This window comes from Oncorhynchus clarkii, chromosome 21 (assembly GCF_045791955.1).
Source record: "Oncorhynchus clarkii lewisi isolate Uvic-CL-2024 chromosome 21, UVic_Ocla_1.0, whole genome shotgun sequence".
Classification (NCBI taxonomy): Eukaryota; Metazoa; Chordata; class Actinopteri; order Salmoniformes; family Salmonidae; genus Oncorhynchus; species Oncorhynchus clarkii.
Genome location: NC_092167.1, coordinates 10665297 through 10679676, shown reverse-complemented (window position 1 = coordinate 10679676; position 14380 = coordinate 10665297). Strand labels below are relative to the sequence as shown.

At 48.1% G+C, this 14380-nt stretch overlaps 1 protein-coding gene across 1 annotated transcript in view; it reads left to right on the top strand.

The window, feature by feature from the left end:
* Positions 1 to 14008, top strand: part of LOC139378517 (LHFPL tetraspan subfamily member 3 protein-like) — a 37686-nt gene extending 23678 nt beyond the window's left edge. The window contains exons 2-3 of the mRNA XM_071120757.1: positions 12030 to 12257; positions 13968 to 14008. Of these exons, the coding sequence (XP_070976858.1) occupies positions 12030 to 12257; positions 13968 to 13987 (248 nt within the window). The 3' untranslated portion in view covers positions 13988 to 14008. The remainder of the gene's footprint in view (positions 1 to 12029; positions 12258 to 13967) is intronic.
* The last annotated feature ends 372 nt before the right edge of the window (positions 14009 to 14380 follow it).

The window sequence follows — 14380 nt, the reverse complement described above, 5'->3', positions numbered from 1 at the left end:
GGGAATTATCTTGGAGGCTTGCAGCTCTCCATCAGAGTGGAGGAAATTGCTTTTCTAATGCTGCTCATTCAGCACAGTCAGTAAGCAGTTCCCAGTCTGTAGCTGGGTCCCGTCCAAAAAGCCTTGTTACTTTATGATACTATACTACTACTACTCAGCTTATACTACTACTCATTCCCTCTCATGGAAGCGCATCAAAACATTATTAGGTCGATTTTTTTATTTTCTTCTACTCACATGATTACACAGTGTGTCAACAAATGTTGTTTTCCCTGTGAGGCTGCATTTCTTGTCACTGTGGCTCCTCGTTGGCAGACGCTCGGTACTCGGCGGGTCTGCTGGCAGCCGCCGGTAGTTAATTGTAACACCTGTTCCCAATCACCTCTTCTGCTCTTCCGCCCTAGAGGTTCATGGGAGACAGTGTCCTCGTTGCAATGTGTCAGTCTACTGTAATACTACAGCTCTTTATGAGTATGATAAAGGGCTTGTCATATCTGAGCGAGGGGTTGAGCGTGAGTGTCCGTGACTCTTTAGAGGGATTGAGGCATATGGCAGGGTTGGGTTTACTCATGAGATGCGATGAAAGAGTGACCGATCGAGAGAGAGAGAGAGAGAGAGAGAGAGAATGAAGGAATTAAAGAGAGGAAAAGAGAGGAAGGGGAAAATGAGAGAGAGAGAGCTGGCTGTGTGACTCATGTTGTCCTCTGTCACAGCGTCAGGAGTGTGTGACTCTCCCGGTACCTGAGAAAGTCAGGAAGAGGTGACGCAAGAGGTTTTAGTCCGCCCAAAATCTGTCCATGAAAATAAGGAATTTTTGTACGGAGATCAATGAGTGTCAACGAAAAATTTTATTGCTGATTTGCTGTGTGTGGCTTATTTGATCGAATAGAAGTTTCGTAATGGTTAAGTTGTTATGAAAGCGCTGATATAAGTGGACGCACATGGCATTTCTGCAACTTTATATCAGAGCCTGTTGTCATAGAGATAGAGGACTCATCATGGATATAACCCGTTTAGCATGGACATTGCCATTGAGGGCTTCCACCATTTTAAAGTACTCAACCGGGTGGGATTCCTATGCGTTGGGAGCAATCAGCCAATGAAGAAGAAGAAAATGGAATACTTTAAAATGGAGCCCTGTAACAATGTGCTCTGAGAGTCAGATAGCAAGTTTCATAGAGAGATTTAAACCAGAGGAGGTCCATCAGTGGGCTTTCATAGAGAGATTTAAACCAGAGGAGGTCCGTCAGTGGGCTTTCATAGAGAGATTTAAACCAGAGGGGGTCCGTCAGTGGGCTTTCATAGAGAGATTTAAACCAGAGGAGGTCCGTCAGTGGGCTTTCATTGAGAGATTTAAACCAGAGGGGGTCCGTCAGTGGGCTTTCATAGAGGGATTTAAACCAGAGGGGGTCCGTCAGTGGGCTTTCATTGAGAGATTTAAACCAGAGGGGGTCCGTCAGTGGGCTTTCATAGAGAGATTTAAACCTGAGGAGGTCCGTCAGTGGGCTTTCATAGAGAGATTTAAACCAGAGGGGGTCCGTCAGTGGGCTTTCATAGAGAGATTTAAACCAGAGGGGGTCCGTCAGTGTGCTTTCATAGAGAGATTTAAACCAGAGGGGGTCCGTCAGTGGGCTTTCATAGAGGGATTTAAACCAGAGGAGGTCCGTCAGTGGGCTTTCATAGAGAGATTTAAACCAGAGGGGGTCCGTCAGTGGGCTTTCATAGAGAGATTTAAACCAGAGGGGGTCCGTCAGTGGGCTTTCATAGAGAGATTTAAACCAGAGGAGGTTCGTCAGTGGGCTTTCATAGAGAGATTTAAACCAGAGGGGGTCCGTCAGTGGGCTTTCATAGAGAGATTTAAACCAGAGGAGGTCCGTCAGTGGGCTTTCATAGAGAGATTTAAACCAGAGGACGCCCGTCAGTGGGCTTTCATAGAGAGATTTAAACCAGAGGGGGTCCGTCAGTGGGCTTTCATAGAGAGATTTAAACCAGAGGGGGTCCGTCAGTGGGCTTTCATTGAGAGATTTAAACCAGAGGGGGTCCGTCAGTGGGCTTTCATAGAGAGATTTAAACCAGAGGGGGTCCGTCAGTGGGCTTTCATTGAGAGATTTAAACCAGAGGGGGTCCGTCAGTGGGCTTTCATAGAGAGATTTAAACCAGAGGGGGTCCGTCAGTGGGCTTTCATAGAGGGATTTAAAACCAGGAAAACAATATTTATGCCTATGAGGATTATCATAATGATTCATGTAGTGATGAAAAGACAGACGTTTTTTTCTATTGCTATGTCTGACAATGGGTTGAATGGGTCATTTTGTTGTTGCATTTTACGATAAACTACACTATGCTGCCTTGGGAGACAGTAATGACATGAGTTTAGCTTTTTTTCAGAACATTTTTTAATATAAATGAAGAAATGGAAGATATCAGTCCTGCAAATACAAGAGCATGGTCCTGCATGGCCTAGTGGATAGAGCACAGCACAGCAACATCAGGATTGTGGGTTAGATTCCCGCTGGGGCCACCCATACAGAAAAACATCAGGATGGTGGGTTAGATTCCCGCTGGGGCCACACATACAGAAAAATATCAGGATTGTGGGTTAGATTCCCACTGGGGCCACCCATACAGAAAAACATCAGGATTGTGGGTTAGATTCCTACTGGGGCCACCCATACAGAAAAACATCAGGATTGTGGGTTAGATTCCCACTGGGGCCACACATACAGAAAAACATCAGGATTGTGGGTTAGATTCCCACTGGGGCCACCCATACAGAAAAACATCAGGATTGTGGGTTAGATTCCCGCTGGGGCCACCCATACAGAAAAACATCAGGATTGTGGGTTAGATTCCCACTGGGGCCACCCATACGTAAAAAAGGTGTATGCACACGACTCTGAACCGCTTTGGATAAAATCATCTGCTAAAGGGCATATACTATAACGCTCTGCATTTTCTATGACGGAATCAAAAAATATCTGAAAACAAAATGATCTGAAATATTCTTCATGAGGAGTCACAACAGTGTACCCTTGTACATTTGGTAAGAATAAAGGCATGTAGAAACTTGTGTTTCGGTCGACTGTTTATTTCCCCCCCCCCCCCCCGGCTATTATGAATAGCTAATAATAGTATAACTGCTGTGATCTTGCCTGGGCCTGGGGCTGATACAGACGTGGGCGGCTTGCTGCAGAATGATTGGGTTATTCATTTGATCCTCAATCACTTTTACGGCACACTGTCCTCCAGGGACCATCCATAAACCCCTCCGCTTTAGGAATGGAGAACAGAAGCAGATTTCTCTGCTGTGAATAGGATAGGACTTTTTCCCAGTCAGGGTAGAAAAGACAAAGGTCAAAGTAATGAATTGCAGAACTAATGCAACATATCTATTGGTTTAATTAAGAACCACCATTGCTGCTCAATTAAGGACAGGATGGAGTAGTCTTGCTGGTTGAACACTTCCTTTCCTCTCTTTATGTGTCAGATGGTGTCACGATCGTCGTAGTGAAGAGACCAAAGCGCAGCGTGGTGTGAATACATTCTTTTAATGTTAGACGAATGAACACGAAGAAGAAGAACACCAAACAAACAAACAAACAAAATAATAAGACGACCGCGATCAATACTGTGTGCAAACATGCAACATCACATAGACAATGAACCACAATACAAAACAGGCTACCTAAATATGGTTCCCAATCAGAGACAACGACAAACACCTGTCACTGATTGAGAACCATATCAGGCCAAAACACATAGAAACAGACTAACTAGACATGCAACATAGAATGCCCACTCATATCACACCTTGACCAAACAAAACATAGAAACAAACAACGCAAATAATGGTCAGAGTGTGACAGATTCTAACCCTGTATCCTCCCGATGGTACTTCCATTCAGCAAGCCATCTTCTCCCCCATCCACACTATGTATTCCCACCTTCCTCCTCTCCTCTCTCCCTAGGAAAGAAAACAACAGGCACCTCATATAACTCTTACTCTGTTCAGACACTCGTTGTATAAACTAATAGTGCGTGTTCCTGACATGATGCTCTTTGCCTCTGTCTGCCTGCTCCACCTGTGCACAGTAGAGAAGCAACAGCTACAATTGATGTCATTCTGCGCCTGAGCCATAGAGACAGAGTGCTCAGCTCTTTCCCTCTCTCCTTCTGTCCCTCTCTCTTTCTAATCTCATTCCTTTGCCTTTATCTCTCCCCCTCTCCTTCCCTGTCTGCTTCCTTGTAAAATCCTTGTCGTCCCCAACGACAAGTGAAACAAGTTGTCGTGGAGGGAGCGAGAATAAGAAGCATGCCAATGCAATAGTCTGCCTGAGTGTGTTGGATGCATACAGAGATGAGGGGGAAGAATGCACTCTAATCCAAACCACAGAGCAGCTCATGTAAGCCAGTTGGGTGAATGCAGCAGGTCTCCAATTGGGGTTTCAGCACCTCTTGATTGGACAGCTCCCTGCTAGCATTACAATTCAACGGTCTAAAATGAATCTCTTTGGCTGTAATCGCATTGACTGCTCTGTTTGTACAGTCAATGTGCGGTGCTGTAATTGGCTGTGCGTGTGCGTGCACATGGGTGTTTGCATTTGTGCTTTTGATGAGCTAATGAGCCTGGCCATATGCAGAAGACGGCACAGCATCCATGTCACACAGCCTGCATCCCCACATTACCCTCAGCCCTTAACACACTGAGCCTGTGACCAGCAGCACTATGGGAGGATTGAGGGGAAAGGTGTGAGAGGATTCGCACAGGAGAGGAGAGAGCCCAATTTGCATTTATCTGTCTCTGCCCCAATTTACACTCTCTATATATGCATTTGGCATGTTTCACCTTCGCACTGAAAGAAAACCTGCACGCACAAACACAGCCTCAATCCCAACCAACCAGCCAGCCTCAATCCCAACCAACCAGCCAGCCTCAATCACAACCAACCAGCCAGCCTCAATCACAACCAACCAGCCAGCCTCAATCACAACCAACCAGCCAGCCTCATTCACAACCAACCAGCCAAGATGAAAGGGGAGTTAGGAGAAAGAGAGAGAACAAGGACAGACTCTTAACTTTCAATGAGAGAAGGTTAGAGAATCTTCAGAAACTACCTAAAAACATAGTATGCAATATGTGGTAATGGCATGTTCTCTTGCTATCTAACCTCAAAGCAGAGGCAAGGATATATATTATACGGTGAACAGGGAGAGCTGGGATATGCAGAAAGATCGGCAGACGAACACTAGATCCACATTCGATGCTGGCAACACATGAGAGGGGGAGAGAAAGAGAGAGGATGACGAGAGAGAGGAAGAAAAGCCAAGGAAAGAGAGAGTGGCAGGGAGTCGAGAGGAGGGAGAGGAGAAGATCTAGAGAAGGGGGAGATAGTGAAGGATAAATACACTGAACAAAAATATAAAAAAACATGTAAAGTTTTGGTCCCATGTTTCATGAGCTGAAATAAAAGATCCCAGAAATGTTCCATATGCACAAAAAGCTAATTTCTCTCATGTTGTGCACAAATTTGTTAACATTTGTTAACATTTCTCCCTTGTCAAGATAATCCACCCACCTGACTGGTGTGGCATATCAAGAAGCTGATTAAACAGCATGGTCATTACACAGGTGCACATTGTGCTGGGGGCAACAAAAGGCCACTCTAAAATGTGCAGTTTTGTCACACAACACAATGTCATAGATGTTTTGAGTGAGCATGCAATTGGCATGCTGACTGCAGGAATGTCCATCAGAGCAGTTTCCAGATAATTTAATGTTAATTTCTCTACCATTAGAGGCTAACATCGTTTTAGAGAATTTGGCAGTACGTCCAACCGGCCTCACAACCGCAGACCACGTGTATGGCGACGTGTGGACGAGAGGTTTGCTGATGTCAACTTTGTGAACAGAGTGCCCCGTGGTGGCGTCAGTGGCTCATTAATTGTCTTATTCAATGTTTGCCTGAGACTTAAACGTTAGGCTCCTTGTCCATTACAGATGTAGGATCTTAACCCATATTGTCACAGTAAAATAATCCTGCAACAACAGGATTTGAACATTTGATGTTGCCTGTTCGTTGGTTAAGCTATTAGCGGGTCAAAAGTAGGCTACATGAAAAGTGCAATACTGTTAATATAACCGTGTGTTAGTGTAGGTTTTCAGGGACTTTTGTAAATCACGAGGCTCATCTGCATTTCCTGTGTTGCAGGAAAATTGATAACAAAAGTGATCCAATTAAGATCCTACATCTGTAGGTTCCCATGCTCTCTCCTCACTCTGCATCTCCCTGGTTCACTGCAAGAGGAAGTGAACAGGTAAATTATGTTTTTATTATTAATGATGAGTTCAGAGTTAGAATGACTGCCCTCCTCTCAGTCTGGACCCAAGCTATAAGACCACCTCAGGACCGTATTGTGTCATTTATGAAAAGGTCTGGAAGTGAGAGGACCATAGTCAAATGCAGAGCATCCAATCCAACGCTCTCTCACACACAGCACATATAAACAAGATCAACGTTAAAAACGAGAGAAAGTCATCGGTGTCCCATCCTCAGATCCGAGAACAGTGATTAGCAATGTGGATCATCAGTGCCGGAGACTGACACAGCACTAACTCTCCCGGCTAGGACAATCTGCTCACAATGATTCAGAAATAGAGAGGCATAGGTGATCATATCTCAATGTATTTAATTGAAATGATTATGTTTTTGTTACATGCTATTGGTTTGGGCTACTTACGGTCAATTTGCAGAGTACAAATTATTTTAAATTGTGTTCCGGCCCCCTGACCATCCGCTCAAGAAACAATTGTCCCGTGGCTGAATGTAATTGGGGACCTCTGGTGTAGAGGTGGGATTAGATTATAGCTATTACATGCTTTAACACCAGTGTGCATTATTACAGACCAGTTAGCACCGTTTGTATCATTACCACAATTCTGATCCATATCATCATGTCCTGTTTAACTCCAGACTAACAGGAAACCACATGTCCTGTTTAACTCCAGACTAACAGGAAACCACATGTTAGGAGAGAACAGAAACACAGTGGGGAAACACTGCTCCACCCACAACCGCAGAGCTCTCCAGAGGGTGGTGTGGTCTGCACAACGCATCACCGGGGGGCAAACTACTTGCCCTCCAGGACACCTACAGCACCCGATGTCACAGGAAGGTCAAAAAGATCATCAAGGACAACAACCACCCGAGCCACTGCCTGTTCACCCCGGTTCCAACCTGAAGGCGAGGTTAGTACAGGTGCATCAAAGCTGGGACCGAGATATTGAAAAACAGCTTCTATCTCAAGGCCATCAGATTGTTAAGCAGCAAGCCACCACCAGCACCGAGAGGCGGCTGCCTCCCTACAGACTTGAACTCACTGGCCACTTTAATAAATGGAACACTAGTCACTTTAATAATGCCACTAAGAATGTTTACATATCTCACATTACTCATCACATATGTATATATACTGTATCCTTCACTATCTATTCTTTACCATCTATTGCATCTTAGCCACTTTCACTGCTCATCCATATATATATATATATATTATTATTTATTTTTTTTGAATTTTACCCCTTTTTCTCCCCAATTTCGTAGTATCCAATTGTTGTAGTAGCTACTATCTTGTCTCATCGCTACAACTCCCGTACGGGCTCGGGAGAGACGAAGGTTGAAAGTCATGCGTCCTCCGATACACAACCAACCAAGCCGCTGCTTCTTCTTTAACACAGCGCACATCCAACCCGGAAGCCAGTCGCACCAATGCGCCGGAGGAAACACCGTGCACCTGGCCACCTTGGCTAGCGTACACTGCGCCCAGCCCGCCACAGGAGTCGCTGGTGCGCGATGAGACAAGGACACCCCTACCGACCAAGCCCTCCCTAACCCGGGCGACGCTAGGCCAATTGTGCGTCGCCCCACGGACCTCCCGGCTGCAGTACAGCGCCCTTAACCACTGCGCCACCCGGGAGGCCCCATCCATATATTTTTAACTTATATATTCTCATCCCATTCCTTTACTCGATTGTGTGTATTAGGTTTTGTTGTGGAATTGTTGCTATTACCTGTTAGATACTGCTGCACTGTTAGATCTAGAAGCATAAGCATTTCGCTACACTCGCAATGACATCTGCTAACCATGTGTATGTGGCCAATAAAATTTGATTTGATTTGTGTTTCTTTCTCACTTTCTCCAGTTCCTCTCGGCCCCTTTCAATTCAATTCGAAGGGCTTTATTGGCATGGGAAACACATGTTAACATTGCCAAAACAGGTGAAATAGATCATAAAAAATGAACAGTTAACATTACACTCACAAGAGTTTCAAAGGAATAAAGACATTTCAAATAACACGTTATGTCTATATACAGTGTGGTAACGATGTGCAAAAATAAAAGTACAACGTGGAAAATAAATAAACATAAATATGGGTTGTATTTACAATGGTGTGTTTTTTCACTGGTTGCTCTTTTCTTGTGGCAACAGGTCACCAATATTCCTGCTGTGATGCTCTGTCATTTCCTGAGGTTCTGTGAGTGAATGAGAGGGAGGGAGGAAGAAAATAGAGAGAGAGGGATGGAGAGAAAGAGAGGGCTGCTCTTTGATTTCCTGAGATTGTGTCTTAAGTCGATAGATTTATCTCTCTGTACTCTCTCGCAGACTCTTTAGCTTAGCCTCTGACAGCAATGTCCACGACTGTTAACACAGACAAATGCCTCTACTACGGACTCTGCTGCTGTGACTGTGTGGGACTGCTAGATATCCTCTGACAATACTTTTATTGATCTGTTACCACAGCCTGCACTGACGTCTCCGTGTTATTGTCACACACTCTGAACAAGTGAATTGAATTGAAGACAGTCCCAGTGTCTCTGGCTGGAGTGGGTGTGTGTACTGTTTGTGTCCATGGGGAGCTGCAGTGGTCACTCTGACAGTGGTCAGGAGGTCAGGAGAGGGAATCAATCAGCTAGTGAACAGAGGAGAGGAGAGATTACAGGAGTAGGGGAACAGGAGAGACTACAGGGGGAGGATGAGAGGAGGGACTACAGAAGGGGTGGATGAGAGGAGGGACTACAGGAGGGAAGGAGGAGAGACTACAGGGGGAGGAGGGACTACAGGGGGAGGATGAGAGGAGGGACTACAGAAGGGGTGGAGGATAGGAGGGACTACAGGAGGGGAGGAGGAGAGGAGGGACTACAGAAGGGGAGGAGGAGAGACTACAGGGGGAGGAGGGACTACAGGGGGAGGAGGAGAGGAGGGACTACAGAAGGGGTGGAGGAGAGGAGGGACTACAGGAGGGGAGGAGGAGAGACTACAGGGTGAGGAGGGACTACAGAAGGGGTGGAGGAGAGGAGGGACTATAGAAGGGGTGGAGGAGAGGAGGGACTACAGGAAGGGGTGGAGGAGAGGAGGGACTATAGAAGGGGTGGAGGAGAGGAGGGACTACGGAAGGGGTGGAGGAGAGGAGGGACTACAGAAGGGGTGGAGGAGAGGAGGGACTACGGAAGGGGAGGAGAGGAGGGACTACAGAAGGGGTGGAGGAGAGGAGGGACTACAAAAGGGGTGGAGGAGAGGAGGGACTACAGGAGGAGAGGAAGGACTACAGAAGGGGTGGAGGAGAGGAGGGACTACAAGGAGGAGAGGAGGGACTACAGGAGGAGAGGAAGGACTACAGAAGGGGTGGAGGAGAGGAGGGACTACAGGAGGAGAGGAGGGACTACAGAAGGGGTGGAGGAGAGGAGGGACTACAGTAGGGGTGGAGGAGAGGAGGGACTACAGAAGGGGTGGAGGAGAGGAGGGACTACAGTAGGGGTGGAGGAGAGGAGGGACTACAGGAGGAGAGGAGGGACTACAGAAGGGGTGGAGGAGAGGAAGGACTACAGGGGGAGGAGGGGGGAGAGACTGGAAGGATGGAGGAGAGACTACAGGGATGGAGGAGAGACTACAGGGAGGAGGGGGAGGAGAGACTACAGGGGGAGGGATGGAGGAGAGACTGGAGGTATGGAGGAGAGTCTACAGGGGGAGGGAGGGATGGAGGAGAGACTACACGGGGAGGGATGGAGGAGAGACTACAGGGGGAGGGATGGAGGAGAGACTACAGGGGGAGGAGGGGGAGGAGGAGAGACTACAGGGGGAGGAGGGGGGAGGTGGAGAGACGACAGGGGTTGGGATGGAGGAGAGACTACAGGGGGACGGAGGGATGGAGGAGAGACTACACGGGGAGGGATGGAGGAGAGACTACAGGGTAGGGAGGAGAGACTACAGGGGGAGGGGAGGAGGAGAGACTGCAGAAGGAGGGATGGAGGAGAGACTACAGGGGGAGTGGAGGAGGAAAGACTACAGGGGGAGGGGAGGAGGAGAGACTACAGGGGGAGGGATGGAGGAGAGACTACACGGGGGGAGGAGAGACTACAAGGTGAGGGATGGAGGAGAGACTACAGGGGGAGGGGAGGAGGAGAGACTACAGGGGGAGGGATGGATGGAGGAGAGACTACAGGGGAGGGGAGGAGGCGAGACTACAGGGGGAGGGATGGACGAGAGACTACAGGGGGAGGGATGGAGGAGAGACTTCAGGAGGAGGGATGGAGGAGAGACTTCAGGAGGAGGGATGGAGGAGAGACTACAGGGGGAGTGGAGGAGGAGAGACTACAGGGGGAGGAGGGAGAGGAGAGACCACAGGGGGAGGAGTAGAGACTACAGGGGGAGGGATGGAGAAGAGGCTACAGGGGGAGGGATGGAGGAGAGGCTACAGGGGGAGGGATGGAGGAGAGGCTACGGGGGAGGGATGGAGGAGAGACTACAGGGGGAGGAATGGGGAGGGATGGAGGAGAGACTACAGGGGGAGGAGGGGGGAGAGACTGGAGGGATGGAGGAGAGACTACAGGGGGAGGAGGGGGAGGAGAGACTACAGGGGGAGGGATGGAGGATAGACTGGAGGTATGGAGGAGAGACTACAGGGGGAGGAGGGGGAGGAGGAGAGACTACAGGGGGAGGGATGGAGGAGAGACTACAGGTGGAGGGATGGAGGAGAGACTGCAGGGGGAGGGTTGGAGGAGAGACTACAGGGGAGGGATTGAGGAGAGACTGGAGATATGAAGGAGAGACTGCAGGGGGAGGGAGGGGTGGAGAGACTACAGGGGAGGGAGGGATGGAGGCGAGACTACAGGGGGAGGCAGGGATGGAGGAGAGACTACACGGGGAGGGATGGAGGAGAGACTACAGGGGGAGGGATGGAGGAGAGACTACAGGGGGAGGGGAGGAGAGACTACAGGGGGAAGGGAGGAGGAAAGACTGCAGAAGGAGGGATGGAGGAGAGACTACAAGGGGAGGGGAGGAGGAAAGACTACAGGGGGAGGGGAGGAGGAGAGACTACAGTGGGAGGGATGGAGGAGAGACTACATGGGGAGGGATAGAGGAGAGACTACAGGGGAGGGGAGGAGGAGAGACTACAGGGGGAGTGAGGGATGGAGGAGAGACTACAGGGGGAGAGATGGATGGAGGAGAGACTACATGGGGGGGACTACAGGGGGAGGGATGGATGGAGTAGAGACTACAGGGGGAGGAGGGGGGGAGAGACTACAGGGGGAGGGATGGATGGAGGAGAGACTACAGGGGGAGGAGGGGGAGGAGAGACTACAGGGGGAGGAGGGGAGGAGAGACTACAGGGGTAGTCGGGACTACAGGGGGAGGGATGGATGGAGGAGAGACTACAGGGGGAGGAGGGGGAGGAGAGACTACAAGGGGAGGGTGATGAGTTTAGAATGCTGCATAGATATGGTATGGGTTAAGCTAACACTCTCTCTTTGTCTCTCTCCCTCCACCTTTCTGTGTTTCTCCTGTACTCTCTCTTTTCTGTAATGTCCCCCTTTCTCCCACTTCTTCCTTTCTCCCTCCATCCCCCATCCCTCCGTCCCTCTGTCTCTCCATCCCCCCATCCCTCCCTCCCTCTGTCTCTCCATCCCACCATCCCTCCTCCCTCCCTCTGTCTCTCCATCCCCCCATCCCTCCCTCCCTCCTCCTATCCCAGGTACGTGCCTGATTCTGGGCTGTATGATCTACCCAGACGGCTGGGACAGTGACGAGGTGAAGAGGATGTGTGGGGAGCAGACAGACAAGTACACCCTGGGAGCGTGCTCCGTGCGCTGGGCCTACATCCTAGCTATCATGGGCATCATGGACGCCCTGATACTCTCCTTCCTGGCCTTCGTCCTGGGAAACCGTCAGGATGGGCTGATGGCTGATGAACTGCTGGATAGTAAGGACAACACTTAATTTAAAATCAGTTTGGGATTTTAAGTCATTATGAATAAGATTACATGGACAAAGGGGGGACCTGATTCTAGATCAGTACTCCTACCCTGAGATGCTTTGTGAATACGAGCTGTGGACTTTCCTCATGTGAGCATGCCATATAGAGGCTGTCTCAAAAAGGGATATGTGTGATAGTTCAAGTCTGTGTAAGGTCATAGTGCAATGCTCTTCAATCCTGCTCCTGGTGACCACAGGGTGTCTACCTGTCTCTGAAGGGCAGCACCATACTGATGTGTTAGTGCAGTGCTGGACCAAACACCTGCACACCCTTTGGCTCTCTGGGACCAGGAGTGAAGAACACTGTTGCACAGAATAACAGAACCTCTGTAACTGAAGAACCTCTCCTCCAGACCCTTCCACATCTCCCATATCTTGGGGTTTAATGTATTTAGGCTAATAAATAAACACTTCTCATCAACCCCCTCCTCCAAAGCCCATAGCATGGTAGATATTCATATTCTGTCCCTTTTTATGAAAATAAGCCACCACCAATTAACATATTTTAACTGCTTCTCACATAACACCTGCTTACTGTTATTACCGATGGGATTGGGAATTGGTGAGTCAGAGAGAGAGAGAGAGAGAGAGAGAGAGAGAGAGAGAGAGAGAGAGAGAGAGAGAGAGAGAGAGAGAGAGAGAGAGAGAGAGAGAGAGAGAGAGAGAGAGAGAGAGAGAGAGAGAGAGAGAGAGAGAGAGAGAGAGAGAGAGAGAGAGAGAGAGAGAGAGAGAGAGAGAGAAAAAAACAAGATGGCAGAGTCAAAGAGAATGGCTAAAATGACAAGAAGGGGGGGAAGGAAAAGAAAAAAGAGAGAGATGAAAAGAAATGGAAAGGAGAGGGAGATGTAGAAAATAAGACGGAAGAAAAAGGGAGAGAATTTGGAGAGTCCTGAATTACTAATGGCTGTTTACACAGCTTGGCTATCAGCCTGTCTAGATGAATATCAGCCTGTCTAGATGAATATCAGCCTGTCTAAATGAATATCAGCCTGTCTAAATGAATATCAGCCTGTCTAGATTAATATCAGCCTGTCTAGATGAATATCAGCCTGTCTAGATGAATATCAGCCTGTCTAAATGAATATCAGCCTGTCTAAATGAATATCAGCCTGTCTAAATGAATATCAGCCTGTCTTAATGAATATCAGCCTGTCTAAATGAATCACATGAGCTGATCGGCTAGGGCTGCCTGTTGGCGCAGGAGAACGCCATGGAACAGAGGGAGGATGCCGTTATCAGCTATGGGACAGGAGGAGAGAGAGAGTCTCAATTGGGCACACATTCAAATTAAGTCTAGTAGGCTCTGCTTCCAAAATCCGAGACACCCTCAATTATCAATGTTATAGGGTTTCAAGATGTCTGACTTCACATTATCAGCTATAAGACGAGAGAGAGAGAGAGAGTGACCGAGTCTCATTTTGGCAAAGTGATTAATTGTTCTGTTGCAGTAACGTATGGTTCAGTCCAATGATTAACTATGTTTATAAAGGAGGTCTCTGAGCCATTTAGATAAGGATGTCATTACCTGACCACTGATTGGGGACTTTTCCTCACTACTGCCACCCACTGGCATGTCTCGGGTACTACAAGCACAGAAGCTCTAGTGGTATTCATAGTGACTTTACCAATGCTAACCTCTCATTTTTTGTCCTCACAGAGACTGGTAATTCCATATAAACAGCCAAATACTGTACAAAGGTGGGTGTGCTTTTTTGTGAATTGTGAATTATCTGATGTACTTTCATGGGATCAATATCCATATGCTTGTGTTGCCATTGGTACATCTAATTGTGTTCTTTATTCACAGGTGTTGGTCCCATCAGAGGTAAAGATAATGTAACACAACGTTCCACTCTGGAGGTGGAAAGGAGAGCTACTGCTGTTGGAAAGAACAGAACGAGAAAAGGACGAATGAATGAATGAGAGGAGACATCCACTCCAAGAGAACCCACTTAGTAAAGACCAACCCCTATGGCCCTTTCTCACCCAGACATGACCTTGAGAGCAACAACAGATGGAAGACTTCATATTGTTTTATGAAATCCGTTACTGAGTGGACACAGTAGTCCG